Source organism: Thamnophis elegans, unplaced genomic scaffold (assembly GCF_009769535.1).
Source record: "Thamnophis elegans isolate rThaEle1 unplaced genomic scaffold, rThaEle1.pri scaffold_94_arrow_ctg1, whole genome shotgun sequence".
Classification (NCBI taxonomy): domain Eukaryota; kingdom Metazoa; phylum Chordata; class Lepidosauria; order Squamata; family Colubridae; genus Thamnophis; species Thamnophis elegans.
The window spans coordinates 142033-165503 of record NW_022473917.1 but is presented as its reverse complement, the minus strand read 5'-3'; the positions used below and the strand labels follow the sequence as shown (position 1 = coordinate 165503).

The 23471-nt window shown below is 41.3% G+C and overlaps 1 protein-coding gene across 1 annotated transcript in view; it reads left to right on the top strand.

Moving 5' to 3' along the window:
• LOC116523700 (semaphorin-3C-like) overlaps nucleotides 1-23471 on the top strand; it is an 82441-nt gene that overhangs the window by 12111 nt on the left and 46859 nt on the right. Inside the window, 4 exon segments of the mRNA XM_032238833.1 lie at nucleotides 7914-8033; nucleotides 11161-11251; nucleotides 18666-18785; nucleotides 20048-20190. Coding sequence (XP_032094724.1) covers nucleotides 7914-8033; nucleotides 11161-11251; nucleotides 18666-18785; nucleotides 20048-20190 — 474 coding nt within the window.

The following is a 23471-nucleotide window of genomic DNA, read 5'->3' as shown; positions in this document are numbered from 1 at the left end:
ATTGCCTCCCAGGCAGGGAGTTAACCATTTGAGCTACAGAGAACGACTCCTTTATCAGCCAGCCAGGGTGGGAGGTATATACTTAAAGTCACAACCCCTGGTATGCCCAAGTATGGGAGGAAGGTCACACTTCCACTCTCTGTCATTAGGCTCGTCACAAGAGTCCATCCAGACAGAAACCCAATATTTTTTACTGTTGCCTTTTTTGTTACATTTGTTATATTTATGCTGATAAATAAATAAAGGGAGACTAGTATAGATCTATTTCAAGCTATTTATTTATCAGCATAAATATAACATATATATATACACACACACACACACACACACACACACACACACACATACCTTTTCACATGGGGGAAAAAAAAGAAATGTATACATTCTTAAAGCACTTTCAGCCTGATCATAAAACACTGTTTTCGACAGATGCCTGAGACAGATTAAATTTTTCTTAAAGCAGGTAAATGTGGCCCTTATGTTATTAGAATTAAAGCATGGATTAGAGAGAAGGATTGTCTGTTAAACCAATTACTGGAGAGAGAGAGACAGAGAGAGACAGAGAGACAGAGACAGAGAGACAGACAGAGACAGAGAGAGAGAAAGAAAGATACAGAGAGAGAGAGAGCTAGAGAGAGAGAGAGGGAGGGAGGGAGGGAGGGAGGGAGGGAGGGAAAGAGGGAGGGAACTCAAAAGAAATTCTGGATCAAACAAATCAGCATTTTTTTTGCTGAGTAAAGAGATTAATGTGGTGTATTGGGGAACACTTGAAAAGGCCACTGTAAGAAATTAAAAGAATTATAATTCCACTTCATCGGCACTACTCTGGCTGAACATTTAGTGGTGAAAACTCAGAACTAACTTTGGATAATGTTCTTCTTCTAATGAGCCGTGCTCATTAAATTCACTCTCTTTTATTACGACTTCAATTCTGAAGACATTTAAAGCGGGCATCAAAGAGTGTTATAAAAATTTCAAAGGTTTTAATCTTGTTGGGATCTTGGATTAGTTGAAGCTGGATGTGTCTTGCTTAACCATAGTTTATTCGTAGATCAAAGCTCTTGTCAGTTTTTACATCTTATAAAGCCAGAATCCCTGATTCAGAAACTAGAGGGTCCAAGTTTCCAAGAACACGTTAAACTTAAATAAAAACATGATAATATATAGTTTGAGTCAAGGGTGTTCACTGTTAGGATGTTGTTTAGCATGATTTTGCTATGAATCATAGTTTCATGTGGAAGATTTCTTTGATGAGACGCTTCATATAAAAAAGAATGTGTTGCTTTTACAAACCTATCAATACCTTGATATATATGTAGATTTTATGGTTCTTATTATAATGCCTAAATGCACACACAATGACCATTATATGCAGTGGTGGGATTCCACATTTTTTACTACCGGTTCTGTGGGCGTGGCTTGATGGGCACTCCAGGGAAAGGATACTGCAAAATCCCCATTCCCTCCCCACTCTTGGGTAAGGATACTGCAAAATCCCCATTCACTCCCCACTCCTGGGGAAGGATTCTGTAAAATCCCCATTCCTTCCCCATTCCAGGGAAAGGATACTGCAAAATCCCCATTCCCTCCCCACTCCAGGGAAAGGATACTGTAAAATCCCCATTCCTTCCCCACTCCAGGGAAAGGATATTGTAAAATCCCCATTCCTTCCCCATTCCAGGGAAAGGATATTGTAAAATCCCCATTCCCTCCCCACTCCAGCGAAAGGATACTGCAAAATCTCCATTCCCTCCCCACTCCAGGGAAAGGATACTGTAAAATCCCTATTCCCTCCCCACTCCAGGGAAAGGATACTATAAAATCCCCATTCCGTCCCCACTCTACTGGAAGGTTACTGCAAAATCCCCATTCCCTCCCGATCAGCAAGGACTCGGGAGGCAGAGAATAGATGGGGGCGGGCCCAGCCAGAGGTGGTATTTGTCGGTTCTCCGAACTACTCAAAATTTCCACTACCGGTTCTTTAGAACTGGTCAGAACCTACTGAATGCCACCCCTGATTATATGGAATCCTTTTTTCTTCTAATATTGGAGGATGGTGTGCTTGAGTTAACTGATTACACAACAGTATTATGTTACAAGTGGGATTATCAAATTTTGCAATACTGTGATCCAGTGGTGGGATTCATATTTTGTTACCACAAGTTTGCCCCACATGCGCCCACTTTGTTGGCATATGTGCCCCTTCCACCCATGCACTTTGCTCTCTCTCATGCCTTTGGCACATGTGCCTGGCCTCAAAAAGTGCCTAAATAGGATGGCATAGATCCGGGGCGTATGGGCCAGCCCACCTATGATTTCCACTACCAATTCGGCTGAACCGGTTCAATCCGGCTGAATACCACCTCTGCTGTGATCCCCCTCAAAGGATTTTTAAAAAAAATCTCCCATCCAGAAATAGAACAGGTGATTTTGTTGGTTTTAAGATGAGGCAAGAATCAGTCGGCCTCGGAGTAATTACATTAAAACAACTACAGCAAGGAAATATAGCATCTTAACAATGCTCTATATTAAAACGTTTTCCCTGAAAATAAGCAGAAAACCCATCCCTTATAATATTTTCAAGAGAAGGATGAATGTGTTTGTCATGGCCTCATTTCTAAAATCTGGCTTTCAAATCAAATCACAATTTTCATTCACTAAGGAGGTCAACGTTTCCTCATGTCAAATCAGCTTCTCTTAAACTTCTCTTAAAATGCAACTTGCCACACACTGGAAGGATGTAAGGAAGGGGTTTAGCCTTCTTTCGCACACACAGAGATAACCATGATTAACAGGTGCTCCTGTTCCACTCCTCCTTTTTCTCATCTCTTTCTCTTAAGCCTTTCCTAATTTTCCATCTATTTTAATTCATCCTGTACTGTGAGGGTCAGAAATTTGTTCTGAGCCCTTCTTAAGCCACAAAGCTCAAAAAGTTACTCTACTGGAATCAACTAACAAACACAACACAGAACCTTCCAACTTGATATAGATCTTGGGAACTGTCACGATGCCTTTTACATAGCACTAGCCGATAACCCGGCATTGCCCTGCTATTTATTTATAGGGGAAAATGTCTGGACCAAACGTAATTTCTAATGTTGGATTTTCCCCCTTACCACAGGGAGCCCCCTTATGGAGTACTGTGAAGCTGTTACCATAGCAACTGCACTGCGCTGTACAGTAAAAGCCATTTTATGGCTGTATGGTAGAAGCCATTTTAAGGCACAATAGACTGTATCTTAACAGAAAACACACCCTGAGGGTTTTAGCAGTATCTTACCCCCACAGTATTTGTTTCCAGGGAGTAAGTGATCTGTGTACCAAGTTTGGTTGAAATTGCCTGAGGCATTCCAGAGTTATGCAGGAACACACACACACACACACACACACACACACACACACACACACACACACACTTTTATATATATATATAGATAAATATTTTTTGCATAAAACTGATAAGCAAGCTTGGGGAGAATCTGTAACCTCCTGCAATCATAGTCCATAAAATCTCTATTTTGGTTGTAATTAAGAATGGCATTATATCAAAGTGTATCAAGTCCATTTTGCAAATTCAACTCTTTTTTGGGGGGGTGTAAATCAAATCAGAGGAAAGAAATATTGACTCTTACAAGCCTAATAGATTATAGCATTAAGGTGTCACTACTAATGGACTCATAAGCTTTCTGTTTAATTAGATTTTTTTTAAAAAGCACCGTGTCTTTCCATTAGCAGATGAGACTATCATTCTAATACATTATAGATAGAATGATTTCATATGAATCCTTACCAGTGGTGGGATTCAGCCAGTTCGCATCTATTCGGGAGAACCGGTTAGTAACTTTCTAAGTAGTTCGGAGAACCGGTTGTTGGAAGAAATCTCCTTTTGTTTTTTTCCCACTTTACAGGGCTAATCCTGTAAGGAAGGCAGGAAGGAAACATTCTAGTGTTGTTTCTAGCCTAATCTTTATTGACCTGCTTACAGAAACTGCCTCTCCGGTTAACCCTTATTACATTGTAACAGCTAAGGCGAAGTGCCCATCGACCTGAGTGACCTTGAGTTGGCCACGCCTACCTAGTCACATGACCACCGAGCCCCACCTACCCAGATGGTCATTGGGGCAGAGAACCGGTTGTTAAATTATTTGAATCCCACCACTGATCCTTACGACGAATATGTGTGTGTAAGGGCCCGTGTGTTCGGGTGTACAGATGTAGTACACACAGATTGACTTCTGTATCAATGTCCATAAATGCATGTGTGCACTCTGCCTTTAAAAGTGTTGAGACCTGGTCTGTGCCGGTTTGCTGCCAAGGACCTGTCTGTCTGTTAATTAAATGCTGTAACTTATCTTTGGCTCGCAGTGTGTTGGTGTGGGATGAGGGGGGTCAAAACACTTACCTATATCCTCTCACTGATTTGCAAGGCAGAGCGGATTGCCACGCTTCAGCTGTGTTACTCCCCAGAAAGAACGTGGAAGGCAAGTTTTGTTAAATATGCGCATGCTCACGAACAAAGCATGCGATCACCAAACCGGTTGTTAAACCAGCTGTCAACTCACAAAATTGCCATGGTGAGGAAAGGGGGAGAGCGCTTTCCATGCATACAGTACCTTCAGCTAGAGTCGGATCTCAGAATACTACAGCAGGCTTGGGAGGAGTGCACCTCATTGGAGAATGTGATTTATGACACAGACTGAGGGGAGGGAAGAAACGGGTAAAGTTCAGCCATAATTAAAATGAGGTTAGATCTGACTTCAGTGGGGTATTGCCGAAATGGGTGTTCCTAATAAATGACTGGATTTCTTTTGAAACTTGGCTCGATACTGATGAATTAATTAGGGCGTCTTTTGGAAACCGGACAGCGGCAGGATCCCACCACTGCACCTATATTGTAAAAAAAAAATCTCAGGATTTTGTCAGTTAGACACCCCAGTAAAGCCTCCATCTAAAGCTGAACGTTTGTTAAATTGTAGGTTTATTCTAATCCTAACAAGAATTTCACCCAAGGCAAAGCCAACGCACATTGTCCCCATCAGAATGGGAAGGAATAAGTCCTAAAACCTTTTTTTTTTTTGAAAAAAATATCCCTCTTCCCTTTCTTGAATCTTTCTATTGACTCGAGAGCCGACAAAATGTCTTTTCTTAATGTCTAGACAGTTTCTCCAGCCGTCCTGAAAATTTTTCTGGTAACATTAATCGCAGCCGACAAGAAACATTTAACCACCCAACGTGGAAGATGTAAACATGTGCATTTGTTCCTTTTCCATTCCTTGGTTCATTGTACACTCTTGAGTAAGGCCTGGGGGGGGGTGCATTTTGCACACAGATGTTTCTTTTCCAGATGTTGGCTTAGCGAGGAGTCCGTTCGGCCTTTGTTCGCAGCACCTGCTAATTGCCTTGACGTTTATGTATACATGAACCATCATTTATCATGGCACAATACGCCTTCTCTTTCTCCAGTCTTAGTTGTAATTTTTCATCTGAGATGGCAGAAAGGAAGGGAAATTGGAGTGGCAAATATCTATGGAATGATATCGTGGTTAGGATTGTCCCAAAGGCACTTTTCTCAAAAGGCAACTGGACTTTCTGGTTTTTCTTTGAAAACGTTTCACTTCTCATCCAAGGAGCTTCTTCAGCTCTGATTGGATGGTGGGGAATGGAAGGGTTGATACTCTTTGCAGACAGCTGGTCGGAGGTGGTATTCAGCAGATTTTGACCACTTCTGGAGAACCCGTAGAAGAAATTTTGAGTAGTTTGAAGAACCAGTAAATACCACCTCTGACTGAACCTGCCCCCATCTATTCTCTGCCTCCCAGGTCCCAGATGGTGGGGAGGGAATGGAGATTTTGCAGTATCCTTCCCTTGGAGTGGGGAGGGAATGGGGATTTTGCAGTATCCTTCCTTTGGAGTTGGGAGGGAATGGGGATTTTGCAGTATCCTTCCCCTGGAGTCAGGGGGGAATGGAGATTGTACAGGATCCTTCCCCTGGAGTGGGGAGGGAATGGAGATTTTGCAGTATCCTTCCCCTGGAGTGAGGAGGGAATGGGGATTTTGCAGTATCCTTCCCCTGGAGTGGGGAGGGAATGGGAATTTTGTAGTATCCTTTCCCTGGAGTGGAAAGGGAATGTGGATTTTGCAGTCTCCTTTCCCTGGAGTAGAGAAGGAATGGGGATTTTGCAGTATCCTTCCCCTGGAGTGGGGAGGGAATGGGGATTTTGCAGTATCCTTCCCCTGGAGTAGGGAGGGAATGGGAATTTTGCAGTATCCTTTCCCTGGAGTGGAAAGGGAATGTGGATTTTGCAGTCTCCTTTCCCTGGAGTAGAGAAGGAATGGGGATTTTGCAGTCTCCTTCCCCTGGAGTAGGGAGGGAATGGGAATTTTGCAGTATCCTTTCCCTGGAGTGGAAAGGGAATGGGGATTTGCAGTCTCCTTCCCCTGGAGTAGGGAGGGAATGGGAATTTTGCAGTCTCCTTTCCCTGGAGTGAAAAGGGAATGGGGATTTTGCAGTCTCCTTCCCCTGGAGTAGGGAGGGAATTGGGATTTTGCAGTATCCTTTCCCTGGAATGTGGTGAAAATGGAGATTTTACGGTATCCTTGGAGATATCCTTGGACAATTGGAGTGGTCATTTTAGACCCTTGGGTAGATGCATCAAAATATACCAAATCGGTGAGGTGAATCCTCTTTGTTGCTTCTCTTCTTTACCTTGGGCAGAAGGTGCCACCAATTTAGATCAAAGGGACTGGACTGCTGGTTTTTTTCCCCCTTGTTGGTTCCAAAAATGTATTAATGTTGTGACTCAAATGGTCTTAAAGTTGCTGAAATGAGAACCAATGATTCTCAGGCCAATTTTTTGAAGAAAGCGACTGGCCAAAAAAACCTGTTCATTTAAAAAGTTTGAATGAAAAACCTGGGCATAATTGGAAAACTCCCCTTGGTCAATTCTCCACAGCCAACGCACCATGGGATAACTTGCTTTGGGACAATAAACCAGTGGAACAGCTTGCCACCAGAAATTGTGGGTGCTCCATCACTGGAGTTTTTTAAAAAAGAGACTGGAAAATCACTTGTCTGGAATGGTATAGAGTCTCCTGTTAGAGCAGGGGGTTGGACTAGAAGACCTCAAAGCCCCCTTCCAATTCTATCTTTATTGATTGATTGATTGATTGATTGATTGAAATGGTCTTGAGTCTTCTACTTGAGCAGGGGGTTGAACTAGAAGACTTCCAAAGTCCTTTCCAGCTCTATTCCAATTGATTGATTGATTGATTGATTGATTGATTGATTGAAATGGTCTTGAGTCTCCTGCTAGAGCAAGGGGTTGAACTAGAAGACCTCAAAGTTCCCTTCCAGCTCTATTCCGATTGATTGATTGATTGATTGATTGATTGATTGATTGATTGATTAAAATGGTCTAGACTTTTAGAGTCTCTTGCTTGAGGCAGGGGGTTGGATTAGAAGACCTCCAAGATCCCTTCCAGCTCTATTTCAATTGATTGATTGATTTAATGATTGCAATGGTCTTGAGTCTCCTGCTTGAGCAGGGGGTTGAACTAGAAGACTTCCAAAGCAGTGGTGAGATTCAAATAATTTAACAACCGGTTCTCTGCCCTAATGATTTCTTCCAACAACCAGTTCAGCAAATTGCTCAGAAGGTTAACAACCGATTCTCCTGAAGTGGTGCGAACTGGCTGAATCCCACCACTGCTTCCAAAGTCCCTTCCAGCTCTATTTTTATTGACTGACTGACTGATTGATTGAAATGGTCTGGGGTCTCCTGCTTAAGCAGGGGAGGTTGGATTAGAAGACCTCCAAGGTCCCTTCCATGTTTGTTATTCTATATTCTATTCTAATGTGGTTTGCTGTGATGTAACATTTATGCGCAGGTTCATCCCTTTTTTACCCTCTGCAGTACGGCTGTGGCAATTTTGTTCGGGTGATACAGACATTCAACCGCACCCATCTGTATGTTTGTGGGAGTGGAGCCTTCAGTCCTGTCTGCGCCTACCTCAACCGAGGACGAAGATCTGAAGTAAGTAGGTTCTTCAAAGTCATTTTCATCTCTTGATCAGTTCAAAGTCTGTAGAGATTCTCAGTCATCCAGGTTGTCCCAAAGGTGCTTTTTTCAGGAGGCAACTGGACTTTCTTGGTTTTTTCATTTTGAAGATGTTTCACTTCTTATCTTTCGGTCTGTCCGTCCGTCCATCCATCCCTTCAGAATCTGTTATTCTATTCTATTATTCTATTCTATTCTATTCTATTCTATTCTATTCTATTCTATTCTATTCTATTCTATTCTATTCTATTCTATTCTATTCTATTCTATTCTATGCATCGTCTGTCATCTATCTCTATCTTTAACATTATCCATGTCTTTCGGTCTGTCCGTCCATCCATCCATCCCTTCAGACTCTCTTGTTCTATTCTGTTCTGTTCTGTGCTGTGCTGTGCTGTGCTATTTTGTTCTGTTCTATTTTATTCTATTCTATTCTATTCTATTCTATTCTATTCTATGCATCGTCTATCATCTATCTCTATCTTTAAAATTATCCACATCTTTCGGTCTGTCCGTCCGTCCATCCATCCCTTCAGACTCTGTTGTTCTGTTCTGTTCTGTTTTGTGCTGTGCTGTGCTGTGTTGTTCTACTCTGTTCTGTTCTATTCTATTCTATTCTATGCATCATCTATCATCTATCTCTATCGTTAACATTATCCACGTTTTTTGGTCTGTCTGTCTGTCCATCATCCCTGCAGACTCTGTTATTCTATTCTATTCTATTCTATTCTATTCTATGCATCATCTATCTCTATCGCTAACATTGTCCACGTTTTTCGGTCTGTCTGTCTGTCTGTCTGTCCATCCCTTCAGACTCTGTTATTCTATTCTATTCTATTCTATCTTATTCTATTTCGATTCTATTCTATTCTATTCTACTCTAAACATGCCAGGTCTCAAGATAAGGCAGAGACCCCAAACAAGTAACGTGCCAGCTGGGCTCTCTCTTGAACCACACGCCTACCATCCATCGGTCAAATAAACGGCTGCCTCAGACATCTGGAGTCTGCAAGGCACTTGACGGGCCAAGCTGTAGCTTTTCATTGCTCTTGTTGTGGAAGCCAACAATAGCCAAGCTGTTTCAAGTCTAAGGATTTAGAAGGTCCCTCCTATTGCAGCCCTGGCATCTCTACGTCGCAATTGGTCCAAGTGGATTCATTTTTAGGGTCCCAGAGGCAAGATTAATGGGAAATGGTACCACCTTATCAAGAACAGAGCGCCTGCTCTCATTTGACTTTCTAATACTATTTTTATTCTTAGTCTTGGAAGGAAGATTTTTTTGGGAAAGGGATGAGGTGGGGAAGGGAAGGGAAGGAAGGAAGGAAAATAAAATAAAAAGGAAAGAAAAATAAAAAGGAAAGAAAGAAAAAAGGAAAGAAAAAGAAGATAAAGGGAAAGGAAAAAAGATAAAAGGAAAGAAAAAGAAGTTAAAAAGAGGAGAGGGAAAAGAGAGGGGGGGACAGAAGGGAAGAAAGAAAGAAAGAAAGAAAGAAAGAAAGAAAGAAAGAAAAGATAAAAGGAAAGAAAAAGAAGATAAAGGGAAAGGAAAAAAAGATAAAAGGAAAGAAAAAGAAGTTAAAAAGAGCAGAGGGAAAAGAGAGGGGGGGACAGAAGGGAAGAAAGAAAGAAAGAAAGAAAGAAAGAAAGAAAGAAAGAAAGAAAGAAAGAAAGAAAGAAAGAAAAGATAAAAGGAAAGAAAAAGAAGATAAAGGGAAAGGAAAAAAAGATAAAAGGAAAGAAAAAGAAGTTAAAAAGAGCAGAGGGAAAAGAGAGGGGGGGACAGAAGGGAAGAAAGAAAGAAAGAAAGAAAGAAAGGAGAGAGAAAGAAAGAAAAGAGAGAAAGAAAGTAAGTAAGAAAGAAGAAAGACAAAGAGAGAAAGAAAAAAAGAAGGAAAGAAGGAAAGAAAAGAAAGGAAGGAGAGAGAGAAAGGAAAAATAAAGAAAAAGAGAGAGAAAGGAAAAAAGAAGGAAGGAAGGAAGGAAGGAAGGAAGGAAAGGAAAAAAGAAAGAAAAGGAAAGAAAGAAAGAAGGAAAGAAAGGAAGGAAGAAATAAAGAAACAAAGAAAGAAAAGAAAAGAAAAGAAAGAGAAAGAAAAGTTTTTTTCGGTTTTGTCTGATGAGATCATAAGCTAACTTATGATCTCATCAAATGACATCAAACTGTTGAAAATCTAGCTAAACCTTGATGCTCCTAAGTTCTTGGTGCTTTCTGAGTTTGATGCTTTTCCTGCAGATGTTTCATGACCCAACTAAATAATATTATGCTAGCACAGTCATTGTTACCTGGTTGGATCATGAAACATCTGCAAGAAAACCACCAAACTTGGAGAACACCAAGTTCTCCAACCCTCATTTCAACCCTGAGATACAAACATTATCTCCTATTAGTGCCCTCCTAATCTGCATCGCATTATGCAACAGTGTTGGCATTCCTACTATGAAATGTCCTTTATGGACAATTTGAGCAGGTGCTAACGCTGCCATTGCTCAATTCATCACATCACATCTGTTATTCACTGGGGAACATAACAGCCCATTAGTGGGTGGTGTGCTTTTAATGGCCTTTTGTGTATGTGTGTGATTACAAATTACCTCCTTATTAATGTTGCCTGGTCAAATGCTCTTATCACAACCGCTTTGCACCAATTTTGAAAACCAGGGATCATTTTGAGTGTTTTGATACATTTTGGAGCTAGCTAACCACTGCGCCACAAGAAAGGAGGGAAAGAAGAAAGGAAGGAAGGAGGAGCAATAGAACTTAGAATTATATATTGCTTCACTGTGCTTCACAGCCCTTTCTAAGTGATATACAGAGTCAGCTTATTGCCCCCCAACAATCTGGGTCCTCATTTTACTGACCTCAGAAGGACTGAAGGATGAGTCAACCTGGAGCCAGTCAGAATCGAACTCCCAGCAGTGGGCAAAATTAGCCTGCAATACTGCATCCTAACCACTGCGCCACCAGGGCTCTTTCTCTTCCAGATGCAACGTGAAAAATTAACTAATCTTAATGCTGGCACCTTTTCATGGAATCGGATCCAGATCAGGCATATTAAACTTCACATTCAATCTTGCTTGTTCTTTCTCTCTCTCTCTATTACAGGAGCAAGTTTTCAAGATCGACTCCAAAGGGGAATCGGGGAAGGGACGCTGCTCTTTCAACCCCAGTGCTAACACAGTCTCTGTTATGATCAGTAAGTCTAAACAAGCCAGGATTGGGGAGGCTTAAATCACGGGTGCTGAGAATGAAATGACGGGGTGATATAAACAAATTGACCCAGGGGGCAAAGAGAGGTCAGGTGTGTAATTGTAACTAGTGCCCTATCTGGAATTAAACACGATGGCATTGTGATTGTAAAGTCACACCTGAAGAGGTTGTGAAAGTGTCATTTGCTCAGAAGACAGTAAGAAAGACAGAAGGAAGGAAGGAAGGTAGGAAGGAAGGAAGGAAGGAAGGGAGGGAGGGAGGGAGGGAGGGAGAGAGAGATGATAGATAGATAGATAGATAGATAGATAGATAGATAGATAGATAGATGATAGATAGATAGATAGATAGATAGATAGATAGATAGATAGATAGAGGAGGAAGGAAGGAAGGAAGGAAGGAAGAAATGTAGGCAGATAGATAGAAGGAAGGAAGGAAAGAAAGAAAACAAAAGAAAGGTAGATGATAGATAGGTAGATAGATAGATAGATAGATAGATAGATAGATAGATAGATAGATAGATAGATATAGATGATAGATAGATAGATAGATAGATAGATAGATAGATAGATAGATAGATAGATAGATAGATAGATAGATAGATAGATAGATAGATAGATATAGATGATAGATAGATAGGTAGGTAGGTAGGTAGGTAGGTAGGTAGGTAGGAGGAAGGGAGGAAGGAAGAAATGTAGGCAGATAGATAGAAGGAAGGAAAGAAAGAAAGAAAACAAAAGAAAGGCAGATGATAGATAGATGATAGATAGATGATAGATAGATAGATAGATGATAGATAGATAGATAGATAGATAGATAGATAGATAGATAGATAGATATAGATAGATAGATAGATAGATAGATAGATAGATAGATATAGATGATAGATAGATAGGTAGGTAGGTAGGTAGGTAGGTAGGTAGGTAGGTAGGTAGGTAGGAGGAAGGGAGGAAGGAAGAAATGTAGGCAGATAGATAGAAGGAAGGAAAGAAAGAAAGAAAACAAAAGAAAGGCAGATGATAGATAGATGATAGATAGATGATAGATAGATAGATAGATAGATAGATAGATAGATAGATAGATAGATAGATAGATAGATAGATAGATAGAGACAGACAGACAGACAGACAGACAGACAGACAGACAGACAGACAGACAGACAGACAGCTATAGAGAGAGATTTGTTTTTAGTAACGGCTGAAATCAGCACCTTAGCCCAGTGGTTTCAGTGGAGCAGGTCTTAAAACTTTATTTTCTATGCTTCTGTCCAAAGTGTTCAACTGTCCTTTTTATTAATTTGTCATATAAAATACAAAAATAAACAATAGGGAGGGAAAAGGGGAAGGTAAAAATGTAGAAAAGAAGAGAGAGAAAATGGGGGGGGGGAGCATTGACTTCCGACTCCCTTTGGTGCAGTAGAATAAGGTAGTAACATTCAAACTGCAAGTTTTTACTTTTACATAGCAAAATATAAAAAAAAACATTTCTATATCAACAAATCTAATCGGTAAACCCCCCCCCCAAATCAAAAGTTTCATTTTTCCCCCACCTCAAGCACAAAGTCCAGAAACGGTTTCCAAGTAGAGTCAAAAGTACTTCTATTCTTTCCTTTAATGGAAACCGGTCAATTTAGCCCTCTCTGCTTAATCCTTCAACTTTTGATAGTTTCCTATTGCTTGGAAATCCTCAGCTCTTTCCCGGTCTGTATTTAGTCTGATTTAAAGTAATGTGTCCTGTGATATTAACCATCATGGCTATTTAACCCGTCCTTTCACCAATGTGGATTAGAAAGCCACTTTGGCCTGCAATTTGAAATACTTTGAAATACTTAAATACAATATTTAGGCGAGGAAAGCCGAAAACTTTAGGCTGTTTCCCCCCCTCCCTTTTTTCCCCTACAGCAACGGAGTTCAGTATTTTACTAAAGTAGCCAGGTGTGTGTGTGTGTGTGTGTGTTGGATGGTTTTTTTTAAATATAAATTTTTATTTTTATTACATAGACAATACATACACACAACAATAAATAAAAAAACAGAATAAAAACAAAACAAAAAAACATCATCGCATACAGCATGTCGTTTGGTTTACAGGTGTTTTAACATCCATATACTTGAATAACATTTACCATCACAGATTTTTCATCTAGTATACTAAATACCCCACTTACATTGTACAGTATATGTTCAATTGCAATTGGTATTGTTTTTTTCCCCAATAAATCATAATTCCCTTACATTCTTGATTGTCTATCTGATAACAGCATACCTTTATATAATTCCCATGTGATAGAAATTTATTTTTTACCAACCATTTGTATTTCTATATCACTATTTTCAATTATGCATAATTCCCCCAATCAACCATCAGGTAAGCTTATATTCATTATTATCCTTGTACATCATACATTCAAACAGAAATCTTATTCCTTCATTTTTCAACAAAATATTCTAAATAGTCGCTACATATATATATACCAATTTTCAATTATTCCCTTATTAAAATTATTTATCAACAACAAGATATCATTGTAATATGTTCTTAACGTTATACATTATATCACCAATTGTGTGTTGGATGTTTTGTTTTTAAATACAATAAGACTGGCGACTTTTCTTAGTGTGATAAATTATTTTTAGCCATGAAGTTAAAAGGAAGCGGGACTGACAGATATTATTAGGATCCGATAAGAGAAAGAGACTCGAGGAATGCTTAGTGTAACTAATAAAGCTAGTATGTACAAGGATTAAGGGGCGCAGACTACTTCCAATTCTAATTGTTTTTGAAAAGGAGGCACAGACAGGAGAACTTACCGAGAACAGAAACTTTTAAAAGAGACGAAACAAAGGATGAGGAATTTGCAAAGCACTTTCTCTTTGGAAAAGTCAATAGAAGTTTGCATCGAAGGATTTATTTGGAGTGTCCTTAATCCAGCGTCTTTATTTTAGCAGCCCTACAACGACTTTGGAGGTTATTAGCATTATCTTGAAATGGTGGGTGGAGGCCCAGGAGCCTAGAGAGGGGGGTCGTAAATTACGCCTAATTTAAAGACAGATGAAACACGTAGCGTTTCCGTCTGTGAGTAAATTCTCTTAATTTCCTTGAGGCAGGAACATGTGTTAAGGCAGTTAGTCTAATTGCTAATGGATGCACCCAGCAGATGCCATAATGACTTTACCCATGTCTGGACAGCTTTGTGCAAAGGGCAAGGATTAAGCCATGATGGAAATGGCATAATTTGAAAGAGTTTAGTTGTGTAGCAATGCCTCACTTGAAGGTGGCAGTGTTATGGCCCGCCAGCAACCAGTGGAGTTGGCAGCAGATTCAGACAGTGAGGAGGGTTGGGGAGGAACCTCGGCCAGTCCTGGAGTCTGGGGAAGGCTCGGATGAGGGCTCTGTGTCGGAGGCAGAGGGGGGGGGGGGGCAGAGCCATCCAACAGTTATCAGCTGCCTTCAGAGTCAGACATCAGTGGGGCAGAAGAACAGCTGGAGCCTGTTCCCAGTGTGTGCATGCTCAGAGTTGCCAGATAAAGGGAAGAGCTAAAGAACAGGGGTCGACTTGGGAGTAAGGCAGTGGTGGGTTTCATAAATTGTCCGAACCTACTCTGTGGGTGTGGCCTCCTTTGTGGGAGTGGCTTGCCACCCATGTGACCGGATGGGAGTGGCTTGCCGCCCATGTGACCGGATATGAAGATGCCGACGACACTTGTCAGAACCACCTTAAATTACCTCACACACAGCACTGGCATGCATAAGAATAGGATGTAAACTTGTTTTTTAAAAGGCATCTTTGGTTTGCGTTAAAACAACTTCAACACACGCAATGTTCTGATTGCACCACAAACGCAGTAGTCATCCTTACCTTTCACAGAGGCACTTATGAGTTTTATAAATATGAGCATGATAGTGTAGAATAATCATATCCAAGGACCAGTGGTGGGTTTCAAAAAATTTTGGAACCTCTTCTGTAGGTGTGGCCTGCTTTCCGGGTCCACTGGTGGAACCTCTTCTAACCGGTTCGGTAGATTTGACGAACCGGTTCTACCGAATAGGTGCGAACTGGTAGGAACCCACCTCTGGAGTAAGGCCACAGGGGGACGATGAATGGCCCCTCCCAGAGGAAATAAAAGAGGAGCAAAAGGGGAGTGGAGTTTGCAGGAGATAATTACTTCGCTCAGTTGGATTACAAATTGAGTCAGCAGCGTGTCAGGGCTGCAAAATAATAATAACAATGATGCAATTATAGATTTCTTTTTATGCAAGTCAAGGAATTTGCGTTATTCTGTGCTAATTGGCCTCCATCACTAGCCCTGCAGCAAGTAGCCAGATCAAGTTACCAAGGAGGACAAATTGAAACATGCTGCAGGATGAAATGAATTAAGACTTTGGAAAAAGTATAGAAAAAAGCAACTAGGATAGAGTTTAAAACATATGAGGAACAGTTGCAGGATTTGGGTTTGACTACTTTAGAGAAAAGAAGGACCAGATAGGAAATGATAGCAGTATTTGAGGGGCTGCCACAAAGAGGGAGGTCAACTTATTTTCCAAAAGGCAAGACAAAAGAAACAATGAATGGAAACTAACCAAGGAGAGAAACAACTTGACAATAAGGAGAAATTTCCTAACGCTCAGAACAATTCATCAGTGGAACAACTTGCCTCCAGAAGTTGCGAATGCTCCAACACTGGGAGTTTTTAAGAAGAGTTTGGACAGCCATTTGTCTGGAATGGTGTAAGGTTTCCTGCTCAAACAGGAGGTTAGACTAGAAGACCTCCAAGGTCCCTTCCAAACTCTGTTATTCTGGATTTGCGGGTTGCGGGTGCTTCATCAACCGGAGGCTTTTAAGAAGTCTCCTTCTTGAGCAGGGGGTTGGACTTGATGATCTCCAAGGCCCCTTCCAGCTCTATTGACTCAACTGAATTCAACCTCAGCCTCAGATCTTTTCTGCCGCGGAAAGCAGGTTTTTCCACCGTTCCCATTGCGATGGATTTCATCCGGTTTATTTCTAAAAAAACAACAACAACACCCTGTCGTTTGCTACGCCCGACACTTAACGTATGAGTTTGAGTTTGAGTTTTATTTCATTTGTATGCCGCCCTTTTCTCTGAAGGGACTCAGGGCGGCTCACAACTCAAGGGAAGGGGGATACAGACAGTTAACAACAACACAAAAACAATACATAGTTAAAACGCAACAATCATACCATTCGAGATAGGGGCAACGATTCTTTGCCCCAGGCCTGTCGGAACAGCCAGGTTTTAAGGGCTATGCGGAAGGCCTGGAGGGTGGTGAGGGTGCGAATCTCCACGGGGAGTTCGTTCCAGAGGGTCGGAGTAGCCACAGAGAAGGCTCTCCTCCGGGTAGTCACCAGTCGACACTGGCCGGGGGATGGAATTCGGAGGAGGCCTGCTCTGTGCGATCTAATCGGTCTGGTGGAGGTAATTGGCAGCAGGCAGTCTCTCAAGTATGATTGCAGCATCAGTTGGCATCGCATTCCGAAGCCTTTCAGCAAAGTTTAATCCCCTGGCAAGCAAATTCATACTTTTGACCAGGAACAATTTGCAACTCAGAGCCAACAAGGTGCAATTAATCCGTCATTAACTCAGCCACTCCTTCAGAGCAACTCTTAATTAGAAAACGAGTTTTGCAAATAGTGTTTTTGTTATGCTGCCTTGCTGGCCCGAAGGACAACAGTGTGTGGATTTGTTTGTTTAAAGTACAAATCTTAGCTCTGCACAGTTGACTTCCTTGTGGTCTCTTTTAGTGCAAATAAATGTACTGTAGGTATATTTGACGCTGTCCTTACAAAGGAATGTTGTGCGGTTTCTTTCCCCCTTTGAATGAAACAGGTAGACATCTCCTTGGGTTTCCATTTAAATTCCTCACATTTTTGGAGTTGGGCTGTCAGTTTTATTCCACAGTCCCTCTAAAAAAAACTTAAACCACAGTGACTTCGAAAGCTCTCAATGAATAGCCTTATTATGCTCAGAATGGCTGCTGAGACACCCATCGACAAGAAAGGAGCATAAATAGACACAAATCTTCTTCCTCCTCCTCCTCTTCTTCCTCTTCTTCCTCCTCTTCCTCTTCCTCCTCCTCCTCTTCTTCTTCTTCTTCTTCCTCCTCCTCCTCTTCTTCTTCTTCCTCCTCTTCCTCTTCTTCCTCCTCTTCCTCCTCCTCCTCCTCTTCTTCTTCTTCTTCTTCTTCCTCCACCTCCTCTTCTTCTTCTTGTTCCTTGTCTTCATCTTTCTCCTCCTCCTCCTACACCCTGTCACCCTCCTTCTGCTCTTCCTTCCTTCCTTCCTTCCTTCCTTCCTTCCCTCCTCCTCCTCCTCCTCCTTCTTCTTCTTCTTCTTCTTCTTCTTCTTCTTCTTCCTCCTCCTCCTCTACCACCTCCTCCTCCTCCTCCTCCTCTACCACCACCATCCTCCTCTTCCTCTTCTTCCTCCTCTTCCTCCTCCTCCTCCTCTTCTTCTTCTTCTTCTTCTTCCTCCACCTCCTCTTCTTCTTCTTGTTCCTTGTCTTCATCTTTCTCCTCCTCCTCCTACACCCTGTCACCCTCCTTCTGCTCTTCCTTCCTTCCTTCCTTCCCTCCTCCTCCTCCTCCTCCTCCTCCTCCTTCTTCTTCTTCTTCTTCTTCTTCTTCTTCTTCTTCTTCTTCTTCTTCTTCCTCCTCCTCCTCCTCTACCACCTCCTCCTCCTCCTCCTCCTCTACCACCACCTCCTCCTCCTCCTCCTCTTCTTCTTCTTCTTCTTCCTCCTCCTCCTCCTCCTCTACCACCACCTCCTCCTCCTCCTCTACCACCACCACCACCTCCTCCTCCTCCTCCTCCTCCTCCTCCTCCTCCTCCTCTTCTTCTTCTTCTTCTTCTTCTTCTTCTTCTTCTTCTTCTTCTTCTTCTTCTTCTTCTTCTTCTTCTTTTCTTCCCCCTTCTCTTCCTCCTCCTCCTTCCTCCTCTTATATTTCTGCCATATTCTTTGATTTTAATTTTCTTCTCCCCCTGCCCTTCTCCCTGTTTTTCTCCTTCTCTTCTTTCTTCTCCTTCTCCTCCTTCTCCTTTTTCTTCTCTTTCTCCTCCTCCTCCTCCTTCTCCTCCTTCCCTCCTCCTCTCCTCCCCCCAGCTATTCTCCTCCTCCCCTCTGTTTCCATTTTCTTCAGCAACTTAATGATACTCTGCTTGAAACTTTTCTTCCACATTTGTGGTTAGGATTTCCTGCTTAATTGTACACTCGGTTGCAAAGTTGGCACTTTTCAGACCACGATTGGGGAGATATCCTCCCCTCCTCTCAGCTGCTACAAATTTAGAAAAGTGGGTCAGTCCTAAAAGAAACAAGTTCTTGAAAATTCCTCCCTCGCCCGCAGGATGTGCGCTCACTTTTTCCCCTTGCTCCTTCCCTTTCTGCAGATCAAGAGCTATTTTCGGCCATGTATATTGATTTCATGGGCACCGACGCGGCCATTTTTCGCAGCTTAACCAGACGGAATGCAGTGAGGACCGATCAACACAACTCGAAATGGCTAAGTGGTAAGACATTCACGCTCACACTCTGTTGACTTTGCTCCTCCAAAGAGTTGATCAAGAGTGCTTCGGCTCTAGGCAGAATATTTTATCATGTACATCAGGGGGAAAAATATCCAGAAAAGAGTAGGCTCCACAGTCTTGGGGCCAGAGTTTTTTTGAGTTATGAAGTTGCAAGCCAAAGGAAATTTTGGCCTTTTAATTTGCAGCACTACAAAGTCCTGCTAGATGTTTATGGAGATTCTCAGTCATCCAGGTCATGGTTGTCCCAAAGATGCTTTCTCAAGAGGCAACTGGACTTTCTAGTTTTTCTTTCAAGATGTTTCTCTTCTCATCCAAGAAGCTTCTTCAGCTCTGACTGGATGGTGGGAGAATAGAAGGATTTATACTCCTTGGAGAAGCTGGTCATTTGCATCCTTTTAGGGAGTCATTGAGGCCACTTGGAGGTTTCTTTCTTTCTCTTTGAAGACATTTTGCTTCTCATCCAAGAAGCTTCTTCAGCTCTGGCTGGATGGTGGGAGAATGGAAGGATTGATACTCCTTGCAGACAGCTGGTCATTTGCATCCTTTTATAGGGTCATTGAGGCCACTTGGAGGTTTGTCTGTATCCTCAGGGTCACCTGAGTGGTGCAAATGGTTCCTGTAGTCTGCATTTTTTTCCTTTGGAAATCCAGTCCTCCTCCCCCACCATTCCGAGGGTCTTCACCCCAAATCGTATAGCTAAAACCATAGAGATTCTCAGTCATACATGTCACGGTTCTCACAAAGGTACTTTTTCAGGAGACAACTGGACTTTCCTATTTTTTTCTTCTCATCATTTTTGCTTCTCATCCAAGAATGACCAGCTGTTTGCAAGGAGTATCAATCCTTCCATTCTCCCATCATCCAGTCAGAACTGAAGAAGCTTCTTGGATGAGAAGCAAAATGTCTTCAAAGAGAAAGAAAGAAACCTCCAAGTGGCCTCAATGACTCCCTAAAAGGATGCAAATGACCAGCTGTCTGCAAGGAATATAAATCCTTCCATTCCCCACCATCCAGCCAGAGCTGAAGAAGTTTCTTGGATGAAAAGTGAAAATGTGTTCAAAGAAAAACCAGAAACTCCAGTTGCCTCCTGAAAAAGCACCTTTGGGAAAGTCCTGCTAGATGTACATCAAATGTCCCTGTGCTTCTTGTCTGGCCTTCAGGTGCTTTGGAGAATAGGTTGGCCTCCTCTTCTTTGCAGCAAATGTGTGCTTCTCGTTGATGTGTGCTTCTTTGTGTTCTTTTAGAACCCACCTTTGTGGATGCTCATCTCATCCCAGATGGCACCGACCCCAACGATGCTAAAGTGTACTTCTTCTTCAAGGAGAAGCTGATGGACAACAGTGGCACCACCAAACAGATCCACTCCATGATTGCCAGAATATGTCCCGTAAGCAAAGATGCTCCTATGCTGCTAAGGATGCGAACGATTCACAGTTGATGGAATAAGGGGAAAGATATCCTAGAATGCTTTGTTGTTGTTAGTTGTGAAGTCGTGTCTGACCAATCATGGCCCCATGGACAACGTTCCTCCAGGTCTTCCTGTTCTCTACCATCCTCTGGAGTCCATTTAAGCTCATGCCGAGTGCTTCGGTGACTCCATCGAGCCACCTCCTTCTCTGCCGTCCCCTTCTTCTTCTTTTCCCCTCTATCGTTCCCAGCATGAGGCTCTTCTCCAGGGAGTCCTTCTTCCTTCTCATTAGGTGGCCAAAGTCTTTGAGTTTCCCCTTCAGGATCTGGCCTTCTAAAGCGCAGCCAGGGTTGATCTCCTCTAGGACTGACCAGTTGGATGGCCTTGCAGTCCAAAGGGACTCACAGGAGTCTTCTCCAGCACCAGAGTTCAAAGGCCTCCATTCTTTGGCTCTCAACCTTCCTTATGGTCCAACTTTCTAAATATAAATAATGTTTTATATTAGGACAACGAGATATCTAAAAATCATGACATGTTTCTGTTTGCAAATGATGAATTCCAACCAAGCTCAGGAGCAGCTAGAAGGAGGGAAGCCATAAATAGATCATGCCTGATTATACCAGAAATGTCAGTAACATAATGATGACAGTACTGTTTAATTGTTTATTAAATTTATAGGGTTAGGGTCTCCGAGGACTCCGGGTGGCTTAAAGAAACAGAAATTAAGGGAAATTAAAAACAGACAAATTTAAAAAGACACAACATGCACCCAATCTAAGCGGGGCTGGACCTCAATCCAGAGGTCAACAGCCCCAGTCCTGCCGGAATAGCCAGGTCTTAATAGCTTTACGGAAGGCCATGAGAGTGGGTAGGGTCCGGATCTCTGGTGGTAGCTCATTCCATAGGGCCAGAGTGGCAACAGAGAAGGCCCTACTCCGAGGCGTCGCCAGCCGGCATTGTCCAGCTGATGGCACCTGGAGAAGGCCCATCCTGTGCGATCTTATCGGTTTTAGGGAGGTATGCGGCAGAAGACGGTCTCAAAGATATCCGGGTCCTAAGCCATGTAGGGCTTTAAAGGTGATAACCAGCACCTTGAATCATTAACATTTCTTTATACAATATACTTATTTCCTGTTAAGTCCCTAATATTTTAATATTGTAAATAACCCTCTTTATCACTATCAAGAAAATGTTCCACCACATTTTCAATATCTCAATTTTGTCTAAACACCAATAAAAACAGTTTCCAATAAGATTTAATTAGTCCCAAGTTTATATATGTAAGTCGCCTGAATTAATAGTCCTTGAAAACTATATTTTCCAATATATTTTGCATCCAGTTAGTCATAATAATATCTTTAAATATATCTAGTCCTAGTTTTTCGCCTCCTAATCTTAATATATTTATAATCAATTCCATTATATATCTATGTATGTGTTACTATTTTCCCAATTTAAACTTTCCACTTATTTCTGTTGGTTTTCAATATAATTACTATATTGCAAAATATTATATCTCTATCCAGCATTCTACATCTTGAATCTCCTTTTCATAGCCACCACATGACTTAATATTGTATTTGAAAGGGATGGGCACTAAAATAGCTCCTTTGTGCATTTTTTTTAAAATGTTGTGCTTTTAAGTTGACTAATCTTTGCCAAAACATGACTTGTGACCTAGATTTTGCACTGCTGTTTTCTTCTCCTCCTTATTATTATTTTTAATAACGCACCTGGAGATATTTTTCAGAAGATACTAAATACGATGAAATATGAATGTTTCTAATGAAGCCAAGGTGATTTCTTAAAAGATTTGGGACTCATGTTTTTTTTTTTTTGTCCTTGAATCCTCTGTGCCAAAATGTGAAAAACAGGCTTTGAAAGATTGCAATCTGAACGTGTGTGTGTGTGTGTGTGTGTGTGTTGCACTTATGATGACTATTACAATTTGGCATCGAGAATCTTATTTAGAAAGTTGGCCGGAAACCAATTCTACTTTAATAAGTCCATTTCAACACAGGAAATTGAGAGAGTCAGTCTTCCCATTGTGATCCCACCGTCGGGATCACAAGTTTAATTAGCACTTTGCAATTCAATGAGGCAATAAATTAAAAGCACAAAGACGGAGGGAAAAGCAACAAAGGAAGGGCATAAAACTATGTGCATCCATGTCCAATCAGCAATAAATCGGTAGCTATCTAAACAAGGTGTGATCTTTCAAAGTTATCCCATGGTTTCTTTTTTAAATGCCTGGGTTATTTGATTAAAAACCATTTTCTTCAGCAAGGGATTTTGTACCTTGCTTCAATCCCTAATTTGTTTAATTGCTCTGTAAGCAAACCTATGATTCATTAGTTAATAGCTATAAAATACAGTGGGGATTATCCTGATGGAAAGTAACAGATACATTCAAAATTTAAACAGAAATGTTTATGATGCTTCAAAAGAGGAAGAATAGATAGGGAGGGAAGGAGGGAGGGAGGGGGAAAAGGAGGGAGGGAGGGAAGAAGATATTATTGTCACATTCTGTATTCTGTATATTATGTCAAATTCTGTTCTGTTGTTTTGTTTGTTTTGTTCCTTTCTGTTCCGTTCAATTCCTTTCTGTTCCATTCTGTTCCTTTCTATTCTGTTTCATTGTTTTGTTTTGTTTTGTTTGTTTTGTTCCTTTCTATTCAATTCCATTCTGTTTCATTCCATTCTGTTCTGTTCCTTTCTGTTCCATTCTGTTCTGTTTTGTTGTTTTGTTTTGTGTGTTTTGTTCATTTCTGTTCTGTTCAATTCCTTTCTGTTCCATTCTGTTCCTTTCTGTTCTGTTTCATTGTTTTGTTTTGTTTGTTTTGTTCATTTCTGTTCTGTTCCATTCCATTTCATTCCTTTCTGTTCCATTTTGTTCCTTTCTGTTCTGTTTTGTTCCTTTCTGTTTTGTTTCATTGTTTTGTTTTGTTCCCTTCTGTTCTGTTCCATTCCATTTTGTTCCTTTCTGTTCCATTCCATTCCTTTCTGTTCTGTTTCATTGTTTTGTTTTGTTTGTTTTGTTCCTTTCTGTTGCGTTCCATTCCGTTCCATTCTATTCCGTTCTGTTCCTTTCTGTTCTGTTTTGTTGTTTTGTTTTGTACATCCTTTACAAAGGCCCTCCTCTCCAGCAAATACTTGTAGTCCCTGACTTATAATAGTTCATTTAATGACAATTTGAAGTTACAGTAGCACTGAAAAAAATGACTTAGGACCATTTTTCACCCTAATGACTATCATAGGAT